This window comes from Grammomys surdaster, unplaced genomic scaffold, assembly GCF_004785775.1.
Source record: "Grammomys surdaster isolate TR1022 unplaced genomic scaffold, NIH_TR_1.0 126391, whole genome shotgun sequence".
NCBI classification, from domain to species: domain Eukaryota; kingdom Metazoa; phylum Chordata; class Mammalia; order Rodentia; family Muridae; genus Grammomys; species Grammomys surdaster.
The window spans coordinates 17014548-17037893 of record NW_021621185.1 but is presented as its reverse complement, the minus strand read 5'-3'; the positions used below and the strand labels follow the sequence as shown (position 1 = coordinate 17037893).

Genomic DNA, 23346 nt, shown 5'->3' with positions numbered 1-23346 from the left:
GAGAGAGAGAGAGAGAGAGAGAGAGAGAGAGAGAGAGAGAGAGAGAGTGTGTGAGAGAGAGAGAGAGAGAGAGAGGACAGCCTCAGCTTGCACCTCACTTTAGGCAGGCCCTCTTCTTTCTTTGCAGTGTGTGCATCAGGCTAGCTGACACTCAAGCTGCCATGGATTCTCCTGTTTCCCCTTCTGGTCAGTGGGAAGAGTGGTGGAGTCACAGGTGTGTGAAGGCACCCACCCTTATGTGGGTTTCAAACCTCCACCCTCATCTAGCATGGCAAATACCCTCTGTGTCATCTCTCCAACCCCGTATTTTAAGACTTTCAACAAAACATTCTTTTCTTTGCTAAAGTGCATATGACACAGATTTACACATTTCCTCTTGTGACTAAAACTCAGGTTCAAAATTAAATGCAGCTTCCACCATTCCTCAGAGTCCAGCTTCTTCAGCCTTCCAAGGAGAACAAAACACCAGAGGGTCTAGGAGTCCCCCAGCCCTTCAGTGACATAATGGGACTCCCAAGGCACCCAGCCTTCTGGACTGAGCAGCTGCTAGCCGCTAAGCCTCTCCAGCATGGAGGCAGCCATGTGGGAGCACGTCATTTAGAGTCTAATAATAAGCCCCTTCCAACATGCATTCATTGTACTGGTTCTGTTATTGGAGAGAGCACTATATAAGACAGAAGTCAAATAAACTGACCAGTGTAACACAGCTAAGAAGTAAAACAAAACTGAGATTCAAACTCTGCTGTCTAGGTGTAGTGGCACACACCTCTTATAATGGTAACACTCTGGAGGCAGACACAGGCAGATCTCTGTGAGTTTGAGAGCAGCCTGGTCTAAATAGCAAGTTCCAAGTCAGCCAGGACTACATAGTAAGATTGTCTCTCCCAGTTTCCAGAAAGATATAATAAACACTCCCCCCATCCCCATTCAAGGCAGAAAGTATATTGCTTTCTTAAAGTCCAACAACAGACTGCCTGTCATTATTCTGGCATGAACAGTTTTTTCTGACACCCATAAAGGCAAATAACTTCATAATCTAAAGGAACTGTCCAAGACTTAACATCATTTGCTTTTACTATTTTATGAATGGATGAGATAGAAAAATTAACTCATAAAACTGGTTAAAGACATGCTGGCTAATACCTGTGTTCACGGCAATGCCCTCAACTGATCCATCAGCTGGGTTTATTCAAACTGCAGACCTGTTTTGTAACTGAACCTGTCTATTGCTAGACTTTCCTGGGGAGGCACACTGGAGACTTCTAGCAGGGGCTCTTACCCTCTCCATGGCCCTGTTCAGCCCAGCTTATCTTCCCTGCTCTGCTCCCCTGCCTCCCATGGCTTCGTTAATACCAGGCTCCAGAGTACACTAATACCAAAGGATGGATTAGACACCATGATGCTAACAGTGTGCATCAGTGCCCGTCTCTCATTTCAGTCACAGAATGGCAACCTCAATGCTGGCTGTTAGGTCTAACAAGGATTAGAGGCATGGTCCCCAGTGATGGTGCCCCTTTGGGAAATGCTTTATGTTTATTTTGGTAATGAGTCCTTAGCTATAGGATGCAGGATACTGGAGGATGGCCTTTTAAGGCCTCTTGCTTCTGGCCTCTACCCAGATGCCATGATGTGGACATCTACTCTCCACCACACACTCAGCTGGCACGATGCTTCACTTTTTGCCTCGGGCCCGACTTAAGGGAACCGATGGGCCAGGGACTGAATCCATGAGCCAAAATGTACCTTTCTACCTTTTAAATGTTTCTCCCAGGCCAAAGCAAGGAAAAGCAAAGCTATCAGCTTATCTGCTGGTTCTCAGTACTCTTTCTTGTATAAGTGTGTGTATTTAGGTCTTCACCATATCAGGATTAACTATATCACGACAAACACCCACTAAGGTCCTCTCAATGAAGAAACGGACAAACACAGCATTTGTTTGGAGCTTTCCCGGCATGCGGCGTACAGCACCTCTCCTGAATGATTACTCTACCTCTCAGAGACTGAGAGGTCAGGCTGCTATAGTGCACTTCCAACAGGTAACCAAGAAACTGAGGGCAAAGCCAGCAGCCCAGGCATGCCTTCAGCTCCTCTCAGACTCCACTTCTCCGCAAGGCATCGCTAGCTCGGCCCATAGTCCTCACATGACTTGTAACACACTTACGTCACACACATGGAAAAGGGCATGTGGGCGGGCTTGCTCAGCTAGAGACACATCTGGCTAGAGTTTAGTTCCTGGAAGAGAATTGGCGGATTCTCCTCACGTGCTAAGGCATCATGTGTAAAGTCCTTTGAATGTAGCAGACACTGTCTACAGACATTGCTGAAATAACTTTTCAACAAGTATTTCTAGTATCATGTCTGACAAAAGAATGCTGAAGGAAAATTTAACTGTGTGGGTGCTAACAAGAAAGAGAAATATTTTCGATATTGAGTTGCTGAGTTTTAAAAACAAGTGGGGATAAAAATCTCTCTACTAAAAATACTGTCTTTAAAAAAAAAGAGTCAAAGAAACTTTGTCTCTATAATAATATATATTTAAAAATGATTATCCTCTACATTTACATATACTGCAAATCCCCACTGCTCTCATGCTCTGTACACATGTTATTACTCATCAACTGGTTGTTTAAAATTATTTATTTTTATTTCATGTGCATTGGTGTTCTGCCTACATGTATCTGTGTGAGGGTATCAGATTTTTGAATTACAGACAGTCATAACTGCCATGTGGGTACTGGGAGTTGAATCTGGGAGTGGTCTGGAAGAGTAATCAGCCTTTAACTACTGAACCATCTCTCTAACCCATGACTGATTGGCTTTTTTGAGAAAGAGTTTCTCTACGTAGCCCTGGCTATCCTGGAACTCACTCTGTAGATGAGGCTGGCCTTAAGCTCACAGAAAGCCACCTGCCTCTGCCTCCCAAGTGCTGGGATTAAAGGTGTGCGCCACATGTCTGGCTATGTCTTTACTTCTAGCCTCACAATGAACTTGTACTGTTCCTAAGTGTCCCAGATAGCTGTTACACCTCTCCAAATGAACTCATGGAGGTCTGAGAGTCGGTGACTTCAGAGCTTGGAGGTAGTGCCTGCCACCAGAATGTGGACAGCAGCACTGTCGGCAGCAGCAGGGAACTGGGCAAAGGACTTGTGCAGACAGCAGGGGTGTGCTTGAGCCAAGTAGCAGTGGCTTCAAACGTGGGCACGAAGCATTAACATCTACGTAAGGAGCCACACTATAATCTAAATGCAGCACCAGGATAGTAAGTTAGTGGGTTTAATACAAGGAAGGGAGAGATGTGACTTTGCAGTTCACTGGTAGGATAAGTTTCCAAAGAGAATGACCAAGCCAAAAGGAACACACATGTCAAGTTTGACAGAACTGAGATGACTCCTAAAGGCTGAGTCTATCTGCGTTCCTATGGAGAACACATGCAGTGTGAGCATACACAGCACTGTCACCCAGCCCTTACTGACACTGGATGCTAGTAAACTGAAATCTTGGCTAGGATGAACAATGTGATCTGGCTTTGCTTCTAAGTTTCAGGAACAGTGTATGTCAGCTGTAAAGCAATGGCTTTGGCTGTAATACTGTCAAACCACCCTCACTCACCGACCCCACAGCCCTCCTGTAGTCTTCTATCTACTGTCAAGATCTCCCCAGCCCTAGATGCCACATGAGACAATACATGCAATGCGTGTTTTTTTATTCTACCTTATTTAACAGGACGTCTTGTTCCATCAATGCAGCATCCATCCTGTGTCTACCTCAACTAACCACAGAACACCTAAGATACCAAATCTTATCATAGCTGCTAATACGGTCAAATGTGTTCAATTTCTCTATAGTATTTTTCTATATTACACACTTTTACTCTTCTCTATTAAAAATTTTCTATGGTTGTCACAATAGACAATATAAATAGAATGGATCAATGAATAAATGAGGTAACCCCAAACAACTCACCATCTATACAAGAGAAGTACTGAAAATGAGACCTTTTCAACACTCAAGAGATCTTACCTACAATTCTTCTAGTACAGAGTCTAACTAGCAACAAAGTTCGGCATGACCCAGTTCCCCCATACTGAATGACTTAAGAGTTGTAACTTTGTATACTCGAGTTAGTAAAGTTGTAGGCATCTGAATCCTTAGACCCATATTTACTTGAATGAAGACTGTGCTGTTAAAACACTGAAGGAAAAGGCAAGCTGGCCAGCCAGGGCTTTGTGAGCCACTGTGGCAAGCCTTTCTTTTGTTACTCTTCTAGCTCCCTCCAGTTTCCTTAAGTCTCCTGTGTTAGTCCCCACAGCCAGGATCTCACATTGTGGATGATGGAAAGCAGGATCACGACTTGGTGATGCAAGGATAGACGACTAAAGTAGAATAGGTCTGCTCTTCTACTCATGTGACACAGAACTGACATGCTCAACCAGGGAAAGGCACTGGCTGGAAAATTCCCATCTTTTCGGATATATCTTTACAATAGATGCTTCTAAAATTTGGGAAACCTACATGAGAAGTACTATAAAAATACAGAACCCGCATCAATACAGAGCAAAGGGACGCTCCAGAACTTACAATCATCCAGATCTAGAAGGAAAACATCTTTGGAGGGAGGATGTCTTTCTTGCTGGGGTTTTCTTTCTTTTGCCTGTAAAACATTGAAATCTCACTTCAGATCTTGTCTAAAGAAAACTTAAAAAGTTTCTTACCATTACCAAACAAGCATGGTTTTCATTCTTGGTTTCAGAAACAAAAACACACTTGAAACTTCTGTACAGTGATATAATCACTATCCTGAATCAAAATTTGTATTAGCATTCTGTATTTCTTCCTCATCACACAAATTGTTAACTTATGTTGAAATACTTTGTATTTAAAAAATATTTATACCTTTAAAAGAAAATTTAAATATAATAATTATTTTACAACCTGACCTTGTTTTGCTACATAAAAATCCAGTAAGGCTCTCAGTAGAATACATTACCTTCTTAGAGATAACTGTTAAACAGGTTTCCTTAAGAAAAAGGAATATTCAAACAGTAATACACGGACAAGCTGATGTCCTCAGGCCTCTAAGAGACTGGACTCCTCCGAGGTAAGCCTGTGACAGGCACTGTACTACATACTCAGTACTCCTCTACGAGGTTGTGTCTGAAGTCAGCACCAACAGTACCCATTACAATGGCCTCCTTATCTCTTCCTCTTTAGTATAAAAAGCAACTCATTCACTTTCTTAGCGTTTTATGAAGAGTAAATATTTAAAACATACCAACTGAAAATCAGGGCTTCTTCCATGACAAGTTGGCTCATTCACTGTTTATGAGCATTCATTACCATGGCAGTGAATATAAAGCCTTAACTAAGCTTACCCATCTTAAGAATGGGTTAGGGGAGGCACAGTTTGTACAGTGCTTGTTGTAAAAATATAAGGATCTGAATTGGGATCCCACATCCACGACAGATCCATGTGTAACCCCAGTGCATGTAGAGACAGGAGGATTTCTGAGGATTACTGGCTAGCCATTCCAGCTTAACTATGTTCCAGTGTAAACACAGCCTCAAAAAGTAAGATGGAAAGCAACTAACTGAGAAAGACACTAGATGCTGACCTCTGGCTTCTACATCCATAAAAGGTGAATGGACACCCACACCCACATGCATCCACACACAGAACACATACTCACACCCATCCCCTAGCACATAATTAAAGAGTAGTGCATTAACCTGATACATCTCTATCAACTTTGCTTAATCTGTTTGTTTTCTTTTAGATAAACACTCAAATCCAAACTAACAAGTTTACTTCTTCTTGTTCATTCATTCATCCATTCACTAACTCATCAGATTCTGTGCTCAGCAATGGAAATTATCACCTAGACAAGGTCCTCACAAGAGAAATTTAGGCTTACTGTTAGCATAAACTATGTGTCACTGAAGGAAAAGGTCTACTTGAGTACTGGTGCACTTACAAGAGCTCGCACATAACCAGCATTACATAACCAGATGCTGTGGTGGGGGGGCAGAGAGACTGCTCAGTGTACTGCTGGCATAGAGGGCCTGAGTTCAGTTCTTAGCACACACATCAACAGCTCACAACCACCTGTAATTCCAGCTCTGGGAGATGCTCCACCTTCTTCTGGCTCCTGTGGCACTGAGCACATGCGTGCATACACACACATACATGCAATTTTAGAAAAGCATCTGGGAAACAATGTTTTCATGTGATTAAAGTTCTGCTTGTAATCTTCTTTATGCCAACATTCAGAGACGTGTTCAAGGGTTAGATAAGAATGCATGGTAAAAAGAGAATAACTAAAAAGAGAGAAAATCAGCATGTTGCTTCCTTCCCTCCCAAACACTGAAATCGCAAAGCCTTCTAGGTAAGTTTTAACTCTATCCTTCTTTAAACACAGAACAGCTCTGCTCCTACAACAGCGTCTACTGCAAGAAAACAAACACAAAAAAATGTTAGTGTTCAGACTGAAATTTAACTTACAAGTTAATGAGAGCTAAATCTAACTCTTTTAGAATGAAAACACCATCCCCAAGTAGACTTTCATTCCTACAATACAAACATAACCCAAGGGTTATTAGCATTCGGCTCATCAAAATGCTGCACACAATGGGTATAGTTGCCCGCCAGCTAAGTGATAAACTTCATCAAACTGTAAGCTAACCACCTGAAAAGTTAGAAACCTGTCAAAGAGAGTTAAGAGCTGACGGCAAGCCTACCCGTCTTATACTGACCAGCTGAGAACATGTGTCAGTGTGTACTAAGCACACATGACGTCCTACACAGCACAGAGGAGAGCTCCATGTGCATCTGGTCTCTCTCTTATCAGAAGCCTAGGACAGAGGGAAGCAGGCTTGAAAAAGGACAGGATTCCACTGACTTTCTGAGGAGAGCAAATAAGCAGTGACTGAAATACAGCATTAGCAATAGATGACGGTCATTTCCACCAAATTGGAAAAGCCTTGCATTCTGAATCAAGGCTATAAAATGCTTCATGATATGCTAGAATGCTTCTCTTACATTATATTTCATTTTTCATTTTAAAAAATCCATAGTAAGTTCACAACATTTTCATACGTAAAGAATCTACTATAAAAATAAAAATCTGAATTCTAAACAAAGAAGTTAAGAGCCCTGTTCCATCAAACGTTTCTCCATTTGCAATTCATCTTGGTAATAGAGACAGAACCTGGGCAAATGCATATAGGACTTGAGGCAGGAGATTCTTCTTGCTCAATGCATAATTCATGTGCTCCGCCTGCAAAGTGTGTAAAATGAGGATTTCACACCGTGGCATGAGCCACGGAGCTGCGGAGAAAAGGCAGATGAAATCATATTTTACTGTGTGAATTTTATTTCTTACCCTCCCAATATTTACACAAAACCACCATTGACAAACCAAACCCACTGACAGATCACCCACTGTTTCCATTGTGTTCGGACGCAAAAGGAGATCAAGCAGAAAGATAGACAATTTGTTTTTGTATTTTTTTTTTTAAATAGAGAATTAGGTTTTTAACAGCTGAGTGACTGTATTTGACTTTTATAAGGACAACAGCTACTGATCTTAAGATCTGGCTGCAAGGAATGTCACCTGATCAACTCACTGCCTTCAAATCTCCATCTTGTCCCTACAGGATTCATTACACACCGGCACGGGAACACTTTCAAAATGGAATAAAAAGTCACAGGGTTAAGAAACTAACTTCTAGTTAATGTATTTCATTTCAAAAATAAAGGATCTTAAATTCTAAATACAAATAAAAATGTAACCATCTCTGTAAAGATTTTACATGCATTATGAATATCCATTTGCATACCGACTACAGAAAAGCTAAGAAGAATGAGATGACAAGCACCAGGTGTTTCTATTGTAGAAAGGGTTGAAATTTAAAACTCTATGAAACCTTATGAGAAGCTCATGAAACCCTACTGTTCTTAAAGCTGATGAGTAATCCAAGAGGTCTACACAACCCTTCCCCATCTGAGAAACACCCACTACAGCTTTGGCTTGATGGGTTCCCTTTGTTTTACAGATCTCAACTGAAATCAAGTGACATTTGTTTTTTGAAGAATTTAAAATATGAACTAAACTGAGAAAGACAAACAATGAAAGAGACAAAGCTTTGAATTCTGAAAATAAAGGCCAATATTCCTCATTAGTCACAGAAGTTAAGGATTTCAACACCTGTGAAGACCTGTGAGAAGAAGGACTTGTTCTTGTTTCTCAGAGGACAAAAAGCAGCCTGCAAATGGTTCCTTTGGTGCTCTGCAGGGCTCCTTTCATAGCTCACAGTAAAACTGCATTGTCACCAAGACTCTCTCACAGGTCAGTCACCTTTATCACCAGGTCTTTCTATTAAGGTCTTTCTATATTTGCTGATGTAACTAAGACTGTCCTGAGGTCACCAGGGGAGGTCATCAGTTTCACAGTAGCCCCACTGAAAGACAGCAAAGGTCAAAGATGGAGAAAACCTGAGATAATTATGGTCTTCTCAGACACTGCTAGGAATACACTGTACAAGTGTTCTTCCATAGCTAGTTCAGACAGGAATCATATGATCCAGGTATAGAAATATTCTTAACATTGATTAACTGTTCAATTAAAGAATGCTGAATATTCATATTTATTTCACATCATTAGATCCTGTTTTATATATGGTGTATGTAATTAAAACATTGTTAACACAGACTGGAGTGGAATGTCAGTTGGTCAGTGCTTGTCATGTAAGCATGAAGACCTATTCAGAATCCTAGCACTCACATAAAGAGCCAGGCACTGCACCTGACTGGAATGCTAGCACCTAGGAGGCAGACACAGGCAGATCCCCAGTGCACACTTGTCAACTAGTCCAGTCAATCCAGAAGTCCCGGTTCAAAAACAAATGTCTGAAAAACTCAGGTGGGAAGTGACTGAGGAAGACACTTGATATGAACCTCAGTGCTCTTCCAAATGCACACACATACACTGAGCCCTTGTCAGTACCTACACACAGCCACCACACAGTCCCCTAGAGAAAACACTGTTAACATGTAAACAGACACATTCACAATACACTATGATCAAGATTCCAAACCACCACTTTCCTAATTATCTCTCTCTGTAAAAGCCGGAGCACACCGTAGAGATCACAACATGGCTAATGTGTGACCAGCAGAACCCACTGCACTGACACAACCTTAGGATGAAGGAGCACTCCAACAGGCTGCTCACTTCCAGGGTTCTGAAGCTTCGGTCTGATGAAGGGGAAACAACATTAGCTCAAGCAAAATGCTCCCCATCTGCTAAACACATCCTAGTGTGCAGATTATAAATTGTTTATGATACAAAAGAAATCTAAGACACACAGATACAAATGAAAACCTCTTCCACATATAGTATGTCTATATTGCTGAGTTTTCTCTTTACTCTTCCATATAAAAATATTTTCCTTTACAGTGGATAAAGCATGTAAAAGTGCTTAAGATACAGAACTAGTAAGAGGGATTTTGTGGGGGTGCATATGGTTCAGTGGTTAAGGGCAGTAGCTGCTCTTGCAAAGGACCTAGGTTCAGTCCCCAGCACCCACACAGTGGCTCACAAGTGTCTGTGACTCCAGTTCCTATTCTCTCTTCTGGCCACTGTGGGCATACATGTATATAACACACATATACAAAAAATAAATTTAAAAAAATCTAAAAAAAAAATCAAGTTTTCTTTCAGAATGGAACACCTGCACATAGAAGTCCACTTGTCCATAAAATAATCAAATCTTAAACCAAATCATGCACTATGGCCATTACTGATCACAGCGCAGAATTAGGTGACAGCCCCTTAAGGAATACAGATAGATATCCAGGAGGGACGCTCTCCCTGCAGCTCAGGTCCAGTTCCCTGCAGTCACCACCCACCAGGGACATCAAGACCACAGTCTAATGGAGGCCACTCCCTCCTTATCTTCTATTTTCTTAATTCTTCATGCATAAACAAAGGCTCAGAAAGAGCCAAGCACACACTTAAGAAAAGTGTGAATATCCAAACATGAACAGATTAAGATGAGAGGATTCCGACATGGAGGTGAAGGAACTTGGACGGCAGCAGGGTGCTCACCCTTGCAGCCTGATCTAACCCTGTGCTCAAGGTGAGGGTTGGAAAAACCCCTATCTGAGGATGACTATGGCAAAGGTCTACGAAGCCGAAGGAGAGTGGACTTAGACTCCCAAAGGAGGAAAGAAGAAACAGATATAAAAAATCTGATACAAAATCTGGGAGTCTTGGTAACTATGTAAAGTCAGAGTGGAAGGAGTCAGAGGGAAGGAAGCACAGGAGCCGGGGCAGCTGCTGGTGTGCAGTGCATGCTGAGCACTAGGGTGACAGATCCTGTAACCACAGACAGGCCTAAGATCTGCTCTAAGTCTGGGGAGAAGACCTGGCAGCAGAGTAATGGGGATATCAGTTACTATGCTACGACTCTAGTAGACCATGGGAGAAAAAGAGGCTTCATGGCAGGAAACACGCAGGTCCTGACTGCCCTGCAGAGCCGTGTGGGGAGAGAAGTTACTAAGAAGTAACTGGGTTAGTAAGCAGGAGGTGGAGGGCATGAGATTCATGCTGCTCCACTTCCGGCTCCCCTCTGAGGCTGGAAGCCACTTAAAGGGGCTGATGGCAGAGGACAAACTAGTGGATAAAGATTAAGTAAGAGTGCTAAGAAGGAAGACACAGGCTCACAAAACGAGGTCAAAGGAAGCAGAGCTTCATCTTAGCTTAGGAGATAGAGAGCACCAGCCAGAGCTAAATGTTTACAGAAAAAGTAAGGAAATGGAGATTCAGAAGTGAGGCAAGAGGTGCTATGTGATTCACAGTTGTCTTCAGAAGAAAGTAGATACAAATTAGGGGTCACAACTGAAAATAGACTTAACTTTTCAGTATTGTTTAAAAAGAGTAGAAAAGTGCAAGAGTGAAGAGCCACAGGGAGTCCAGGTCCCAGTTAACCAGTATTCAAACTGCCGTGAATGGAGGCCAGCCTGGGCTACCGAGCAAATTCTAGATCAGCCAGGGCTACACAGAAAAGCCCTCTGTCAAAAAACCAACAACCAACTGACCAAAACAAACAACAGCAACATACAAAAACCTGAAACTGCACTCCACGCTGTTCCTGTGCATCTGTCTCCCCAAGACGTGCTGTAACAAGGAAGGGACCGGCATCTGCTTTACAGACAAGGAGCCTGAAGCACGACGGCGCTACCTCCCCATAGGAACACCACACTTGACTCATGGACCACCACAAATTTAAGAATTCTGAAAGCCAATACACTCCAGCTACCTCAAAGGTCTCATGTGGACACTCAATGTGCCCCCAAACACACTGTCCAATGAAAGAAGAATAGTAAGATTCAAGCTGGAGATTCAAGACGTGCATTTTTAGCGCCAACTCTGTCAGCTAAATGAAGGCAAAGAGGCTACCATCTGCCTTCATCACTCATAATCTGAGCAAAAGCTGCAGCATTTGATAGAAGGGGATATTCCACAACAATAAAGTCACTTATCTAAACACACACACACACACTTCCACCTAACATAGACACAAAACAATGCACAGCTTCAACTTCTCAGAGAACCTGGCTTAGGGCCCTGCTCTTTCACATCCTTGGTCACCAAGATGTGAGCTCCTCACTTAAGTCCCCAACAAGGAGGAACAGAACGGACTGACTGACTTCAAGCTGCCTCTGTGGATGCTAGGAGTCTATAATTCTTGATTTTTTAAAACCATATAAAAATAACTTACCCTAATTACATCTGTCATTTATAAAACACTGGTCCCTCCACCCCCGTTGTACTTCCTGTCATTAGTCAAGGCTCTTTATTTAAGAGGATATTTAAGCTTTTTTTAAGTAGAAAATGAGAATATGTGTTTTTATGAGTCCACATTAGTAACTCAAAATCTCTACAAGTTTATATAAATTTTGAAAAATGAAAATCTTAAATTTCATTATATAAGTAAGAATTCAATTTTTAAATAAGTTTTATCATTTGCAAGAATATTTTAAATATGACAAGATAAACACTTGCAGTACTGTAAATATTCTTAACAATTAACCCGGATGCAGAGAGCCTACTGGATGAATTTATTTTCATTTCTGTCCACTCAGATGACATACTAAGGAAATTCGGATTCACAGAATTATCAAGTAAATTTTTTTAATATTGGTTTAAAAAGAATTATAACTTAGTGCTTGTCAGCTTTTGACAGTCACTATTCTAGACACATGCGTCCTGATGCTGCTTATCAGTGTGATCATTCACATGAAAAAGGTAACAATCTGAGACCAGAAAGAAAAGCATGGTTAGATCCAAACTTCACAGAAGAAACTTGGTTTGCAAGGTAAACTTCATGCTTTCATACTAACTAGACAAAAAGCTCAATCACAAATGTTCAATTCAAATGCATACATGAGTCTTGCATTTGCTCTAAAATTAAAAAATGCAAATAGCTAAATAACGTATAACTTAAAACTTTGAAAACATTTCATTTTGATAGCACTTATTTATCATATATTTATTGTTGAATATTTTTAAAAGCATGTTGGAATCAGTATTTTATAATTTCTCTGCACCTGCGGTCCTGTACTCTCAGTGCTATCTCTGAGGCTTCCTTCCGTGTCTCTTTTAGTGAGCCTTGTCACAGCCTACCCAAAACCCACAGGGGCGGAGGGGAGTGGAGAGTGGCTCTCACTTGTTTGTAAGGTTGGGTTACTAGGGAAGTGGGAGGGAGTACAGAGGGTGTGCCTGCCTTGAGCTGCAGCAACAGTGTTGAATGTGTCTTTTTCTAGTTCCTTAGCTTCTTAACAAAACACTCAACTTTCAAAAGGATTTCATTCTTTTTTTGTTAGTTTGTGTCAAGAGTCAACAAGAAGAATCTAAAAACTAGCAGATGATCTTCCTGAGATGGATCTGCCTTGGATTAAAATCTATGATGGATTTGCTCTGGTAGGCAAGGACCAGGAGAAATCCATTTTAGGAAAGAATCCTGCTATTTATATGCTTTTCCTGTTATTATTAAACATATATAACAATTACTAGGTATTAGCCTACCCTTTTGAGCAGAGATATACTATCTTATAGTGATGCTATATAGACAAATAGATGATTTCTTAATCCTTAATGATGATGCTATAAGAATTCCTAAAATTATAGTAATTATTACGCTCTTTTATAACACTACTATTAAATCCTTTCTGATAGTCAAAACTGCAATGAACACTCTGCCAGTCTCCATGAGTTAATTGCTTCTGAGATAGCAAGCAGGCATCTACTACTCAGACAAAGTTCCAAGAGGTTGTAAAACCATTAATGCTAGCTGAAGTCATAAAAAGGGATCTAACAGTTTGCTATAAGTGATTGGATAACAGAGAAAATATTGACTAGGTTTATCTATACAAAATTTCACTAATTACTTCATCAAAAAAAGTTATAGTTTTAGCTCTCCATGAACCAGTTGAGCTTGGGACTGAAAATGAATGTTTAGCCAGATAATCTCTCCCAATAGATATGCATGCATGTAAACATTCTCTGTTGTAAACTTACAATTTGAATTTATGTGTAAACTTGAGATGAACTTTTTACCATATGATATGTACTCTGAAAGATGCATAAGTGCCAAGGACAAAGAGAGGAGAGCATTTCCCTCATCCCCTTTTTCCTTAGACAACCCTTATCTCCCCCTTTTTCTTAAAAGCCCCTTTTCCTTTTTTTCTTAGAGAGCTTTCATAGGGAACATTTTAAAACTTAGAAATGAATGCTAAAAATCACTTCTCAAAGTGTCCCTTTTTCTCCCTGTGACTTCAGCTAGCCGAGACAGAGGCTGCTTTGCTTTCTCTCTGCCACTCTAGGATGAGGTGCTTGATAAGCAGTGTCTTCCTCACAGGGACTCAGAAGGCTGGTCAGCTACTTAAGACTGGAAAGTGTCTTATTATTAAACAGCAACCCTAAACAACAACCCACCCAACACTCTTTCCCCTCCTCAGAAGAATCAAACAGGAAAGAAGAACCACTGCGCTGGCCCCCGGCAAGTTTGTTTTTAGTTTTTTCAGATAGGGCTTCTCTGTGTAGTCTTGGCTGTTTTGGATCTTGCTCTGAAGACCAGGCTGCCCTCAAAGTCAGAGATCCACCTGCTTCCCCCTCTCCCATCGCACCCCCACATCCCCAGTGCTTGGACTAAGGCATGGGTCACCACTGCCCAGTTCAAAAGTATTTATACTTAACTGGAGAAAGCTACAAGCGGTATATGTATGTCAGTCACAGCACACGCATGGTCTTACCTTAGCCACTTTTCTGGGTGCAGGTTCACTGTCAGAGCCTGACTCTGACTCTGAAGAACTTTCTTCTATGGAACTGGATTCCTCACTGGACGATTCAGAAGCTTTAGATTTTTCATTTTTCTTCTCCCTATCTTCTGAATCACTGTGAATAAAGATGAATTTTGAGAAATAAACCGCAAGCCCTTATGTAGACAAATTTAAGTGATTTTATAAAACACAATAAAGATGGCTTAAAAATCCTAAGATATGAAAATTAAATAAGGGCTGTCTAGACGACTCCCTTGATGAAGGTCCTCACAGCCAAACATGACAACCACAGTCTGACCTTCAGGACCTACAGAGAGGACAGAATCGAATCCCACAGGTGGTCCTCTGATCGCCACATGCGCACTGGGAAGCATGCGCTCATACAGAAACAAATTAAATCTAATGAATAATAATAAAGGTAGTCTAACCAAGTAAGTGGAGCAACTTCAAAGGCAAAATCATGAACCAACACTAGGCGACATACTCAGTAACCATATAGAAAATACTATGAGGGGACCTGCTGGTCTCTGGGAAATAAAGAGTTAACAGTAAGACATTCTAAGAGCTCAGGCTGAGTTTTAGAATGAGGTCTCAAATACTGCTTACTGACACGTTTAAGAGGTTATACATCTACTTTTGTTGATGGACCTGCATTTGGTAGACTGTTTGTTTGTTTCTGAGAAAATCAACAAGACAAGCACACAGATGCGATCTTAGATACATTATGTAAGATGATGTTAATTGGCTCAGAGGAAACTACTTGTTTACTTAGAGATAGGGTATTGTTTTGTTGCTATGTAGCCCAGGCTAGCCTCAAACTTGGTCTTCCAGTCTCATACTCCAAATGCTGGGAAGAAGGTGTATGCCACCACGCCACACTCTAACAGCCTTCATTTTATGTATCATTTCACTAAAAGTGCTGTTCACTTATTCACTGAGTCAACTAGTATTTATTACTAACTGGTTAGCCTCATGCTAGATAACAGTGGTGAGACACAGATGACCTGGGTGTCAACTCAGTGTCTGTAGTGCACTGGAGCATACATAGAAATATACGAACAGTGACAAGGCACACAAGCAATAAGCACACAGTGCAGGTGCTTTATAACAACACTCAAAGGGACATCTACACTAGCTATTCAAAATAAGGACCGTGACTTGAGAAACAGAAGTGGGGTAAGTGGACAAAACAGAACTATTTCCCAAAGAGAGTGGAGAGCACGGAGACAGCTAACTGCCTCCAGGTCTCTCCAAGTGCAGTCTAGTTCTTCTCACTGTGTGTGTCTGTGCAAGTGCACATGCGTGTATGCACATGCGTGTATGCACATGCGTGGGCTCCTTTAAATCTCTAACCTGGGAACTAGAGATAGCTCAGCAGTTAAGAGTGCATACAGCTCTTATACAATACCCTGGGTTCAGTTCTAAGCATCCGCATGACAGCTTACAACAGCCTGTAACTTCCAGTTCCAGGGGATCGAAGACTGTCCTAACCTCCTCAAGCCCCTGCATGATGTGGTGCACACGTACACATGTGCACATGCACCACTCCCACATACACAATCAAACAATCAATCTAACGTTTTTCTGTTTTGTCTTTAATAATCTCCCTTAGGCCAGGCAGTTCTGGGTGCTTCATTCTAATGATCTATTGCAGATGTTCTCTTCCTGGCTTTATTATTAACCCACTTACAGCAAGGAAACCAACATCTGAGGGTAAATCACTTTAAGGACACACTGACATGAGAGGCAATCCTGAACTCTGAATTCAAATCTACCTCCCTCTGACATCCTAACCGCACTCCACCATGCTATCGTTTCTACCATGAAGACACTCTGGAATGTACGACTGAAAGTTAGTAACAAACACCTGCCGCTACTAAAGAGTAACTTCTGAGGAGACTTATCAAGAACTTCCAAAGTTGTGCAGGTAAACAGCAAACAAACTCTGACAGGCTGCAGGAACGGGAGGGGGAGAGCAGCGTGGGAAGAAGGATCAATAGCTCTCAGAATTGATTTCTGTAGAGGAAATATGGTTGCTGTTTATTAAAAATGGAGTAATGGCAACATCTCCGAGCACATGTAATTATATTTGAAGATGGAAAAATATGTTGTTTTCTCTCCTACAAAATAGTAGCAATATATATTGTCCCCAATCCACTGTTTAAAACATGGACCTGCAAATAGAACGGCTTAGACCGTCTTTGTGGTTGTCTTTTACTGTGAATTCAAACATAAATAAAAAGTTAACAAAAACATTTCTGAAGAAAAACCTATGGAATTAGTATGTGATTAAAAGCTGTACCATGATGACATGTGCCCTCTGAGGAAACACTGCCATGTGGAAGAACACATCTAGAAATAGGCACTTTTCTAAACCAGATCAGCACAGCATAGCTAGTCTGATGTGAAAGCAGTGTCCTCAGACACCAGGGATGACAAGCCAAGGCCTCACTCCTGCAACAAGGGAGCTATTCTAAGGAGACTTCACTCCTGGCACTGCAGATAAGATTTTAAAGGTAAAAGTGTTATTTTATTATGCATCACTCAATTCTGATGGTAATTATTGTTTACCTTACTGCTTAGAGTTTCAGATGTTAACCTAATGAGAAGAATTTACTGGTAACTAGGTTTTTAACTTTGCAATGATGAAAAGCCTGTATTAATTTAACCTACAGATTTCATTTGTTCTGAACAGGAAAAACAATATAAATCACTTTTAAAATCATTAAATCCTGACTTAAATTAATAAAGTCATAATTAGGGCATTATGCTGTGTTTGTTATGGAAGTGGCAGGGCGAGCTGCTTTAATTACTGTCTGTAATAAAAGGAGCAGAGAGCGTACTGCGTGCAATCAGTGCTGTCAGCCACGACTGAGCCAAGCTGCAAGCTCATCACGGGTGTGGGCAGCAGGCCCCGAGAAGGGCCAGGGAGTCAGCAGAGGCCACTCTGACAGCAGCGGGTGGGGAAAACAGAGCCACACAATCCAGAGTATTAGCCCCAATTACTCAAAATCTTAATGACGCTTTAATACAAGGACGATGTTGATAATGGCAGATCTTGAAAAGCACTAACCCTTAAGTATCTTCTGAAGTCAGCCTTTGACTCTGACATTTGGATCATAATTTTTTTAATGTAACATTATTTATAAAAATCAATTGTCTTGGTTACATAATGGCAATGTGCTAAAGGACTTAATTTTAGCCCTCAGCAAAACTGCTGCAAAAGGTAATTAAGTGTTTCATCCTCACTGCTTATCACTTAAGGCAATCTTCCAAGGTGAAAATGTACCCTAAGATCTCCTCAGGTTCAAAGTGAAACCCAAGAATGGTACCCAAGTCAAGGCTTAACATCTGTTTTGGAGAAATCACACCGGCATTTTCTAACTGAGAATTAAGAAGAAATAGTAACTCTGGGGAACTTCTTGAGAAAACTGACTACATCACCTTTTTCTCTTGGCTTTGGAGTTCCTCTTGGCCACCCTCTGGTGTTCCGCGTCTGTCTCACTTCCAGACTCACTGTCCTGTCCACTGGAGGAGTCCTCGCTGCTGTCCTCACTGCTGCTGCCTGTGTCTCCACTCTTGCTTCCAGACCCACTCTCTGCAAGACAGAGCAGCTGCTCTTTCACTTCAACCATTTAATTAGGTGGAGGACACTGTACCATCCACAGCGACTGAGGGAAAGGAGGTACTGACTTAGATGAAACTGGTCTGTTCAGAGGCAAGCTGAGAGGACTCAGACAGACAGAAGAAGATGCTCTAATAATGAGCAGAGCAAAGGCAAGATGAACAAGGAAACCAACTTGAGAGGGTCTCTCTTTTAAACCTAAAGCAGCTAGCAACAGCATACCTTTGTCTTTGTTTTTAAAGAATGAGTAAGTGGTATAAGAAATCATTTTGAATTCTGCTACTTGTTACTGAAATTATTTAGTGAAAAATAAGGCAATAGTTAGATCTTCCTAAGGAACCAACTTTGAGGGGGAAAAGAGCTTTTAAGTCATTCCCAAAACTGTCTAAGTATATAAGCAGCAAACAAAATTCCCCAAGAGTTATGACTTGCTAGCCTGAGAGTCTCCCAGTCTGAGATAATACAGCATCCCTGTGTTCCTGCAGAAGTGACCAATTTAAGAGCTGAGCATGAGGAAGCACCCCTGTAATTCTAGGATCAGGAGGCTGAGGCAGGAGGAATAAGCTTGAGTTCAAGGGCAGCCTGGGCTACATGTGGGCCATTCTCGAAAAATACATATATAGTGTATTATTAAAATGCAGCCTAATTTTCACTGTTACAAATGAGTTTAGGTGCAGAGCCGTACGCTGGCCCTGCTCAGTGCCTACCCAGTGAAGTGCCCTCAGCACAACCTGAGGTTAAATACTGCTCTGACACCTGCTTCCTAAGATCCATTTCTACACTGCAGTGCAAGCCAGGAGACTTAGACTGTCACAGAGTTGGCTATAAAACAGGGTTCTCCCTGAGATGTCTAGGTTCAAATCCTGGCTATGTCACTCCCCGGCTCTAAGACTGCAAATTATGCAACCTCTGACTCTCGGTTTCCTTTTCAGCAAGCTGTTGTGACAAGTACATGACTGGCAGTGTGTGCCAGTGACTGGAGCACAACAGGACTGGCACAGAGGAAGGCACTCACCATGACATCTTTCACAAACCCACCCAAACAAAGCTTCTAAACAAAGACATCTGAGATGTGTAGTGAAAAAAAGTCACACACACATAGTAGTATAACTGGTTTATACTAGAAATAACAGAAAGCAATTACAGGGCTCCAAGATGGCTTACTGGATACAGTACTTGCTGCACAAGCAGGAGAAGCTGTATTTGGCTGCCCAGCACCCAACACATGTAAAAGCCAAGCACGGTGGTGTGCATCTACTCGTGCTGGGTAGAGGGGGACGGATAGGGAGGTGCTCAGTAGTCAGCTTAGAAAGGAACAGTAAGCTCTCGATTCAGTGAAAGACTGCCTCAAAAGTGAAGGCTAAAGACATGGCGCTTGTTGCAAAACTGAGTTTGACCCTTCAGAACTGAGTCCTTCAAGCTGGCCTCTCATCTCCACACAAGTACCAAGAATTTGCCTCTCTCCTACACATGCAAATGAGTATGTGTAACCAAAAATTTAAAAAGAGAGACACCTGACACTGACATCTAGCCTCCACATGTGCACGCACAGGTGAACAAACTCACCTCACACACAGGCATACACCACATTCACCGGCCCACCCACCCACCCACCCACCATTCAACCCTCACACAAAGAAAAGGGGAGCAGGCAGCAGCAGCAGCAACTTCCTCCACTGCCTGTCATCAATTGGAGTCAATGGCAACCTAGGTCCGGCTCATATTAGGCAGTTATTATATTTTCCTCTGGGGGTATAGAAGAATCCCTCACACAGGACTCAATACTGTGTATTCAGACAAGCTCATCAATAGCCACAGCGTTAACAGAATGCCATTAAGGATGCTGAACAATGCTAATCTAGAAACAGGCACAAGCTTGTAAACAATAGGATGGAGACACATGTGTAGGGTATAAAATAAAGTGCATGATAGAAACAATTCAATTAACCATGGAAACAATCTTTCTCAATGGTTTACCTCACTCTTCAAGTTACATATTTTCTATGTTAACTTTTGGGTTGGGGTATTTGGCTTATTATATAAGCAGATAATGTACTGGGGTTAATTTATCAGATATTATAAATATTTTCATAGGGCAGGTGAGAAAGTAGTAGAGAACTAGGAAATAGTCTTGGGCCAGAGCTGCCACCAAGTTACACTTTTGACTTGTAATTCAAACATGTCCACTAATGTAAATCACATGCAAAATTTTAGTTAGTTATGAAGTTTTTGGGTTTTGTTTTCCTTTTCTTTTGTTTTGTTTTTTGGTCTTCCAAGACAGGATTTCTCTGTGTAGCCCTGGCTGTTCTGAAACTCTCTCTGTAGACTAGACCACATTGGCCTTGATCTGTCTGCCTCTGTCTCCAAGTGCTGGGACTAAAGGCTTGCTTTTAAAGTCTTCCACTTCACCTATCAGACGGAAAGGTAGGTGCCCCATTTAGTTGGTACGGCTGAAGCCTAGGATTCTCAATGCATACCTGAATATTTTTTCAATGCATACTGCTCTCAACTTCCTAATTCTGAAAATAATGAATTCTGAGATATCTTAAGTTTAGTAACAGACTGGAGGGAGAAAGAAAGGAAAAGATAAGGGGCATGCAATCTACAGCGTGACAATACACTTCAACTATTATAAAGCCCACCACTGTCACTGCTGCTATCAGAGGGATCCTCGTCCTCATCTTCCTTTTCCTCTTCTTCCTCTTCCTCTTCCTCCTCAGATTCAGAGTAAAATTTCTTCACAGGTTTTTCTTTCTTCGTTTTTCCTAGTGGGGTCCATTCTTTTGTCTGTGTATATAAACAAAGGAAACATTAATGAATTCTTATTATGGGATGCAGACTCCTGGCAAGTTCAAGGTGAACTCAGAAGAGAAGTTTGATGGTTCCATAAAGAGGCCAAGTGCTAGACGTGCAGTCCTAACAGCAAAGGTATCCATTTCCAAACGTAGAATACACACTCTCATCCAGAGACCACCGTTACATCACTCAGGTTACATTTCCCGACTATTTAACAAATGTGTGTTTGTTGGTCCACAGAAAATTTAATCTATAGTAACAACAATAACATACTTGACATGTAAGAGGAAAAAAGCAAGCAAACCATAGTGAATGCTGGCAGTAAATACTCATCATCTTGCAGCCTAACTCTACAGCCTAACTTCTCATAGCCTCACGTCTAACCCATGGTGACATGCTTTTCCATGCTGGTCTGGGCACCTGTCTCTCCTGGACTGGGAGGTTCTTAACTAGTTACTTGCTTCTCCTCTCCATTGACTCCAACCAAAGTCTGCTGAACACAGCAGCTGGACAGTCAGGACTAGCTAGTCTCTGGTTCCAAACCTTCATGGCTCCCCAATTCACTCCACCACACGGACAAAGTCTACAGCAGTCTCCCTCCCCAGGCACAGCAAGCTGGTGCCACTCACTTCCTTCTCTTGCAGACTCTGCAACTGCCAGTCTCTGCTCTGTATGAGGGTCACGCTCTCAGTGATTCCACCGCAACACAACCCCAACTCCTTTAAAAGCCAGCACTGGCTGCCTTTTAATATACTGTGTGGTTTATGTGTTTTTTTTCCTTCCCTAGAATATTGATTTCTAACACCTGTAAAATATTTGTTTGCATTTAAGAAAATTATCTTCTTTGGTGTTCCGGAAAGATGGCCTTAGAAGAAGTCTTTACTATAAGTCTGTCATAACGACAACCTTGATTCATTGTGGAAAAATTAAGTCTCATACCTTCTCTACTAAAACATCAAGAAAATGAAGATTTCTTAAAAGCTCAAAATGGTTAAGACTCACTTATTTGTTATACTTTTAATTGAGTTTCGAGAGTGTGCCAGCATGATAGAGTATGTATATGGATATAAACAGAGACATATATGTTATTTATATATATATACATGTATATATAGAGTGTGTGTGTCTATATATGCATTATTATTATAAAGGAATTATTATTTACAGTATATACACCAAGGCTCATTATAATCTTCTGGGAATATGTTTTAAAATACTAATACAAACAAAAGTATTTATGCTTAAAAAAAAAAAAAGCTGAGAAAAATTCCAGTAGCCTGAAAAATTATTACTTGGGAAATGACAAGAAAACTAATAAGAAATAATTTAAATACATTAGTTTCCACATCCACATAGCTTCCCGCATTAAAAGCCCACAGCCTAGCATGACTTGTGTGAGAGGTATGGAGCTGCAAGCAAAAGAACAGAAGCAAAGAACAGGAAAAAGAGCTGGAGAGAGGGGAAGCTAAGGTCCTGCACACAACATGTTAGATACATATTTATATAAAGCAAGACGTCCTTGATATGCAAAAGAACGTCTGTGTAACTGGAAAAAAAAGGGTTTTCTGTAACTAAACAAAAAACTCTAAAGCAGCCACAAAACTCACTGGTATCTTAATATAAATATACATCATATCTGATATCCTGGAAATGGTGGTGTGTAATTCAAAGTGACTTCTAGTGTAAACCTGACTAGGCTCCCTGTTGTTTTGATTAAAATGTCAGATTATCTAAGCCTTAGCCATTTTTCTTCCTAAGTTATATTTCATACTAATGAGATTTGACCTTAGAGGATCACTAGATAGTAAACCCAAAAGAATACAGTGTATCATGTGAACAAGATGCACTGATATGACTTCAGGGGGAGGACGGTAGAGAGCAAAGCAAAAAAGGACGATCTGAGCAACACTTCTGCAGCAAGGAATTCATCTCAAAATAGAACTAGTTACACTGTATTTATATTCCATTACAGTCCTCATAGAGCATTTTAAGCCACTATCTCAGAAGCAAATAGGAGAAATCTGTTTGTTCTATGGTTTAAATGGATGCCTTTAAATCTGGTTCCATTAGCTATAATTACTCTCCAGAAGTTATTAATTATTAGTTTCAGAAATATAGTCAGCAAAATGAAAAAGAAACCAGTTTGTCTCTGCTGAGCAGGGCAGCTGAAATGAAGATAAGGAAAGAGATTGCTTATGTACTGTCCCTATTAAAGAGTTAATGCTTACAACACGTGAAAATTTAAGAAGGCAGTCAACCTTAGACCATCACCGAGACAAAATTCAACTGCATAGCATTGCTATCAGTTTCTGAGAAGATATGCTCATTCCAGAGGGAAGAGTGAGGAAGGTAACCAATGGGCAGGTATGGTGGAAGAACAAAAGGATTGTTCTACTTGAGCCAGAGCACTGTGTAGCCAATCAGGCAAGAGGAGAACGAGGTAAGAGCCAGCAAACATTCTTATCAGGAAAGAGGGTGTCTGCACAAGAATAACAGCAGAGAACACTCGCTTCATATCCCAGAATCTGACAAAACGTGTACACACAAGGGAAACGTGCTCATCAATGACAAAACGGGTACACAC

The 23346-nt window shown here is 41.2% G+C and overlaps 1 protein-coding gene across 1 annotated transcript in view; it reads right to left on the bottom strand.

Moving 5' to 3' along the window:
• Ap3b1 (adaptor related protein complex 3 subunit beta 1) overlaps positions 1-23346 on the bottom strand; it is a 194903-nt gene that overhangs the window by 66577 nt on the left and 104980 nt on the right. The window contains exons 18-21 of the mRNA XM_028760108.1: positions 20609-20753; positions 17786-17939; positions 14315-14456; positions 4579-4651 (exon numbers count right to left, since the gene is read on the bottom strand). Coding sequence (XP_028615941.1) covers positions 4579-4651; positions 14315-14456; positions 17786-17939; positions 20609-20753 — 514 coding nt within the window. The remainder of the gene's footprint in view (positions 1-4578; positions 4652-14314; positions 14457-17785; positions 17940-20608; positions 20754-23346) is intronic.